Here is a 6789-nt window from a genome sequence, read left to right as displayed (position 1 = left end):
TGTTAGCCTCGACCTCAATGATGAGTTTGACGCCACCGAGGGGGATGGTCCACCGGACATCCAACTTTGTTGACCACCGGGAATGGCCAAAGCGAGAAAGGGGGCGTCTTTAAGCGGAAAATCAACCAACGATGACGTACTAGCAGACAAAATAGACAAAAATCTAAGTTTTTAGAAGAAAAAAAATTGAGTCAACGGAGGAAGCTCGTCGGCGAAAAATGACACTAACCGATCTTCAAATTTTAAACATGAAGCCGCAACTAGATCTCGACTCGGAAAATTTAAGCACGTTTTTTAAAATTCAACAACAAGTTCTTGAAAACTATTGTAACTAGATTCTATATTTTTTTGTTATGTTTTTTTTTAGTAATTTAGGTTTAATTTTCTTTGTTTTTTATGTTTTTTTTAGTAATTTAGGTTTAATTTTCTATGTTTTTTAATTAATGTAATGTGGTTTTAATTAATGTAAAATATTTATTTATGTTTTAAATTATGTTTTTTTATTTAATTTAATGTTAAAAAAAACTAAAAAATTTAAAGATATATTGTAGAGTGGTAATTATTTTCAATCTTAAAAATATGCATAGAAGTAGTTTCAACGATTTCAACATTTTATCAACCGCGTTTTACCAATAAAAAATTACCAACAATGACAAACCATTCGACAACCAAAAGTGTGAGAAGTTTGTTGTAATGGTCCAAAATAAGTCATTTATCTGGAAACGGTGCATTTGGGATCTTCCACCGGCTCCAACAAAAAGGCAAGAACTTCCGGGTAGGACGTTGGTGTTAGCCTCGACCTCAATGATGAGTTCGACGCCACCGAGGGGGATGGTCCACCGGACATCCAACTTTGCTGACCACCGGGAAGGGACAAAGCGAGAAAGGGGGCGTCTTCAAGCGGAAAATCAACCAACGTGGACGTACTAGCAGACAAAATAGACAAAAATCTAAGCTTTTAGAAATTTTTTTTTTGAGTCAACAGAGGAAGTTCGTCGGCGAAAAATGACACTAACCGATCTTCACATTTTAAACATAAAACCACAACTGGATCTCGATCCGGAAAATTTAAGCACATTTTTTAAAATTCAACAACAAGTTTTTGAATACTATCGTAACTAGATTCTATATTTTTTTTATGTTTTTTTTAGTAATTTAGGTTTAATTTTCTATGTTTTTATGTTTTTTTTTGACAAAACTGCAAAAATGGTCCCTGTGGTATGCAAATTTTTGGGGTTTTAGTCCAAACCACGACTTTTTTGGATTGGTGGTCCTTTTGAGCCACTTTCTTTGCGTTTTTGGTCCCTCAGTAAACTGAAAAGACTATTATGCCCTTCTGATATATATTTTTTTTCTTATTCTATTTAATTTAAATGAAAAATAAAATAATTACCTAATTTGGGGCCCACACCTCTCTCTCTCTCTCTCTCTCTCTCTCTCTCTCTATGGATTAAAACCAAAAACACATACAACTTTGTTCTTCATCTTCTTCCCCCTTTCACCATATTCTCTCCTTCCAAAAAACCTAATTTCTCCCATCAAAAATGCTCAATTCCTACATGTAGAAAACACAATCAAGATTCATAAACACATAAGCCACCATCATTCGCCACCAACAGTCTCCATCCCCCTTATCTTCACAATCACCGTTCACCACCACCGTCCATTTTGACTATGTTTATCGTTTTGGGAAGAACATCATCACCATTACTATTCCTCCTCCCCAAACTACAAATCCCTATCTGCTTAGCTTTCTTCGACATCGGCTTAGCTCATATGAAAGAATTCTCTCTATTTAACCTCTCAGATCTTGCAACATCCTCGTTTTGGAGAATCGATCATCGTTTTCAACAGATTGGGAAGGGAAAGAAAAAGAACACAAATACGAAGCACCTCCGGTGGTGGCTGGGAAATCGCGAGGAGATGAAGAGCCTGAAGAAAGCCGTTGTCGACGACTGTGGCATCGAAGGGAAAGGGTCTCCGATCTTTGACCGATCATGAAGAAGAACGAAGGTAGAAATCGGAGGAGGATCTTCGATCCTCGTCTGATCATGAAAGGAGAAACACGAATTTAATAAAAAATAGGAGTGGCCCGGTGGTGGTTTAGCAACTCACTAGGAGGCGAGCCAACATCGAAGGGTTGCTCTGGCAACTTCTTTCTTTTCTAGCCCGATCAAGAACAACACATGTAGGAGGAGGAAGGACTTCAGTCCTCTGTAGATCGGAGAAGGATGTTGAACGAAAGCAACACCGAATTGGGGGTCTTTGGATGAGTATTTTGATCGACAGGAAAAATGGAGGAAGGAGAAAGAGTTTTTTACTCTTTAATGGCAGCAACACAATTCGAGAGAGAGAGAGAGAGAGAGAGAGAGAGAGAGAGAGAGAAGGCCCCCTATTTTTATTTTTTATATATAAATATTTATAGAAAAAAAAGAAAAGTGGAAAATAAATATAATAAGGGCAATTTAGTCTTTTCAATTTATGGAAGGACCACAATCACAAACAAACTACCTCAAAAAGACCACCAATCCAAAAAAGTTATGGTTTGGACTAAAACCTCAAAAAATTGCATACCACAGGGACCATTTTTGCAATTTTGTCTTTTTTTTTTAGTAATTTAGGTTTAATTTTCTATGTTTTTTAATTAATGTAAAATATTTATTTATGTTTTAAATTATGTTTTTTATTTAATTTAATGTTAAAAAAAACTAAAAAAATTAAAAGATATAGCGTAGTATTTAATGTTTAATAGGTTGGTAATAAGTTTAGTAGAGTTTTTTCGATGGCGCTAAGTGGAGCTACTTGGCGCTGAGTTGACATCGTTCTTCGATGGCTTGTTATAGCTTGCCTCTTTCTTTTCTTTCTCTTCGGATGACTTTTATAATTTATATATTTAATTTCAAATAAAAAAAATGATTGGACCACCTATTTTTTGAGCACTTGGATAAGATAACGGAAAACTTAACAAACCTTGCTCCTCCATCCCTCCGTCTGTAGTGCAGGGGAAGATAAGAAGAAAGTGCTCCGTTCCTTTTAATTTTTTCAATTTCATCAAGAGAACGAGAGTGTTCTCTCTCACAGATGGCGGGTTTTGCCACTCTTTGCTTCTTCGCTCCTCCAGTCACTTTCTCTACAAACCAAAGCCACAATTCTGTAATTTTCAATGATAGTCATCATCGTATGGTTAGTCGAGGGTCGATGAGAACAAGAAGAAAAAGTTTTGCTTTGGGCAACGATTCTCTGGGTGACTTTGGCGCCAGAGACCCTTTTCCTGCGGAAATAGAGACAAATTTCAGTGACAGAGTAGGTCTTTTGGACACCGAGCACAGGATTCTGATCCCCAATGTCGCTGCTATGTCCCTTGCTCAACAAGAATGCACTCCAATTACCCATTTGCAGTCTCCGATCTCCGAGGATGATGCACAGCAGCTTTTGCGAAAGGTTCATTTTAATTTTATTTATATATTGATTTTAAACTATGTCCTTGAAGGAAAAAAGTATCACTTGTTTGGTATGATTTGGGTTTGGGGTGTATTTTTTTTTTTTTTTTTTTTTTTGAACTATAGAAACTATACAGCATGTGCTATATAAGTTTTTTGTTTCTCCATAGATCATATGACATATCTGTAATTCTTCTTTCTTGTTGTATACTTTGATGTAGGTCATTGGTTGGAGGCTAGTAAACCAAGATGGAAAACTAAAGCTACAATGTTTATGGAAGCTTAGAGATTTTGAATGTGGGGTGGAACTCATAAACAGAATCTTCACGGTAGTAAAATCTACGGGTCATCTTCCTAACCTTCACCTGGAACCACCCAATCAAGTTAGAGCGGAGCTCTGGACTTCTTCCATTGGTAACCACACCACACCACACCACCATTCATGTTCTTGCATGATTGCAAAAATGTTAATTTCGATTTAATTCTTTTATTGTTGCTTTGCAGGAGGGTTGAGCATGAATGATTTCATTGTTGCTGCAAAAATTGATGACATAAAAACTTCAGATCTTGTTCCCAGGAAAAGAGCTTGGGCATAAATAACCTAACCCGCACAAGCTAGACTATAGTTTTCCATTTCTATTCTTTACTTTCTTTCACCAATACAATTACAAAGTATGTTGTTTTGATTGTCCGATCCCACTGGAATTTTATTATTATCATCTTCGGATCTGATGGAGAAACATGCTTGATGCTTGTTCTTGTACTGAAAATAAAAGCTTCTAGGGTGGAGATTTCTTGATCAAAATTGTGTTGTTTGCTCTCTTATCCTCAAGGAGATTTATCATTTATGAGAGACAGAGGAAGGGAAGTCGTTGAGGTTTTATTTTATTATTATTATTATTATTTTAAATGTAAAAGGGAGAGGGAGATATGGTGGGGTGGGTTGCAAGTTCTTAATGGATGAATAACCAAAACCGAAATTGTATTTCGGAAGGTTAACTGGAATTATTGGTTAGGTTTTTTCTTAATCCTAAACCTAAATTGAAAATTTCGGTTAGCCGGTTTTTGGTTAAACTGTTTTTTCGGTTTGGTTAACTATTAACCGTTTACTTATTAATAAAAGTATTTCAAAACTAAAAGAATTCCATAAAATAGTGTTTTTCTTATTGTCGATCAAAACTGCCAACAGAAAATATTAATTTAAAATTTGAACAAACATCTTTAAACAGTAAAAAATGTATATAAACATCATTGTCTTGTAATGTTTTCTAACTGAAAAATCTTTTGATGTCATGAAAGCCTCTCCATGGCAATTATTGGAACAATGATTCTTTTAATAATGAAAAAGTAAAATGGTTATATGTAGTATAATTCGTTTTTTATTTTAAATTATATAAATTACTGCAAATAATAACACATAAATGCAATTTTTATTTCTCAATAAACAATAATTTAATATATAATTATTAACAAAAGATAATAAGACATTGGTGTACATACCACAAACGAGTTCGTGGTCTAGGTGACCACAAATCAGGACCGTGTACAACATCCCGATGTGTCGTCGTGGGTTGGGTTGTGGTCGTGGCGATCCGTGTTGCCCACAACGATTTTGTAACGATCTAAATTTCCGAACAAAATTTTCATTTTTAATTAATCAAAACATTCCCATAATATATGAAATCTCAATGACAATTGTTTTCAAAATTCATAACATCATTATTTTATTTCAAATATCAGAGTGTCCTCAAATAAAATGTCGGAGAGTACATGCCGCGCCATCAAACTTTGCACTTGCCTTTAGACTCTGAAGTACCTGAAACAAATCAACAAACTGTAAGCTAATGCTTATTGATTTCCCCAGAGCATACACCACACAATCCACCTAACAATATAATCAATAACAGTTATACAAGCTACGTAAACCACATAAACCATGCATACAAACATATAAAGATGTTGTGGGCTCCTCCTAGGGTCTTATACCTACATGTCATGGGCTCCCTCACATGGTCTTTACATAGAAATGTCATGAGCTCCCCCACATAGTCTTATATCCAACTGCCACAGGTTCCTCCCGGGGTCTTCCATGCAGATAACATAAAGTCAACTAGCATAATATATCACATGAATATCTATCATATTACATAACTCATACATAAACCTATAGGGATGTCGTGGACTCCCTCCAAGGTCTTACTCCTATGTGTCAGCTCCTCCACATGATCTTAACTACTTGCCATTGGCTCACCCACATGGTCTTTACCTAGAATGCAATGGGCTCTCCCACATAGTCTTATATCCAACTGTCACGGGTTCCCCCGGGGTCTTCCCATATCTAGTCAATAAGTACTAGAACATTCTCATATACATGCATACCATACATAATAGTAGTAAATCCAAAATAGACACTACATCTAACTACATGGGTCGACCTTGGTGCCTTCGACCCATTGGTATGGTGAGGAGACTCACCTCTGTCTGCTAAATCCGAAAGCTGCTCTCCTAACAGTCCGTAACCACCCATGCTAAACAATAATACCATTAACCCAAGGTTAGGGTTGAGTATAATCCAATTAAAGAACCCAAGCCCTAAGTCCTTTCATAATGTCCCAAAAGTCTCCCATTGCTAATGGGCCTAAAGTCCATATCCAAAAATCATTAATGGGTCTCATGGCCCAATAAAGCCCAACCATAGCAATCATGGCCCAAAACGGATAGGATTGATGTATGACCCGTCCTTCTTTTTCACGAATAGGATCGATGCTCCCGATGAGGAACTACTCGGACAAATGAACCCTCGGTCTAGCAGCTCCTGAAGCTGCATAGACAACTCTTGCATCTTGGGTGGAGGTAGCCGGTACAATGCCTTAGCTATCGGAGCGGAACCCGACACCAAATCAATGTGAAAGTATACTTGTCTCTCTGGAGGTACTCCAGGCAACTCCACAGGAAAGACATCTCGATAATCTCGTACGACCGACACAATGCCCAAATCCATCGTTGTCTCAACCCTCGTATCCGTGATATTCAACAAAAATCCAGAACAACCCTAATGGAGAAGTCTCCTAGCCCTCGCAGCTGAACAGAGGGTTGGCCCCTGCGAGGCCCTCTCCCCATGAATAACCACTTCTCCCCCACTTGGGGTTCGAACTCTCACCAGCTGGCACTCACAATCTATCATGGCCCCATTGGCCCCCAACTAGTTCATCCTGACAATCACCTTCAGCCCTCGCAACGGGATCGGCAACAGATCAACCTGAAACCTCTCCCCAAACACATTTATGACACAGTCCAGATATATCCTCTCAACACTCACAGTGCGTTCGTCGACAATCTCAACCTCATG

At 37.5% G+C, this 6789-nt stretch overlaps 1 protein-coding gene across 1 annotated transcript; it reads left to right on the top strand.

The window, feature by feature from the left end:
* The first annotated feature begins 2959 nt into the window (after nucleotides 1-2959).
* On the top strand, nucleotides 2960-4245 carry LOC111901522 (probable pterin-4-alpha-carbinolamine dehydratase, chloroplastic). The gene is made up of 3 exons (XM_023897387.3): nucleotides 2960-3441; nucleotides 3662-3854; nucleotides 3945-4245. Exons 1-3 carry the CDS (start codon nucleotides 3082-3084, stop codon nucleotides 4034-4036), a joined length of 645 nt encoding a protein of 214 aa, XP_023753155.1. The 5' UTR covers nucleotides 2960-3081; the 3' UTR covers nucleotides 4037-4245.
* The last annotated feature ends 2544 nt before the right edge of the window (nucleotides 4246-6789 follow it).

Source organism: Lactuca sativa, chromosome 5 (genome assembly GCF_002870075.4).
Source record: "Lactuca sativa cultivar Salinas chromosome 5, Lsat_Salinas_v11, whole genome shotgun sequence".
Lineage (NCBI taxonomy): Eukaryota > Viridiplantae > Streptophyta > Magnoliopsida > Asterales > Asteraceae > Lactuca > Lactuca sativa.
The sequence above is the reverse complement of the archived record's forward strand: the minus strand, read 5'-3'. Positions and strand labels throughout refer to the sequence as shown.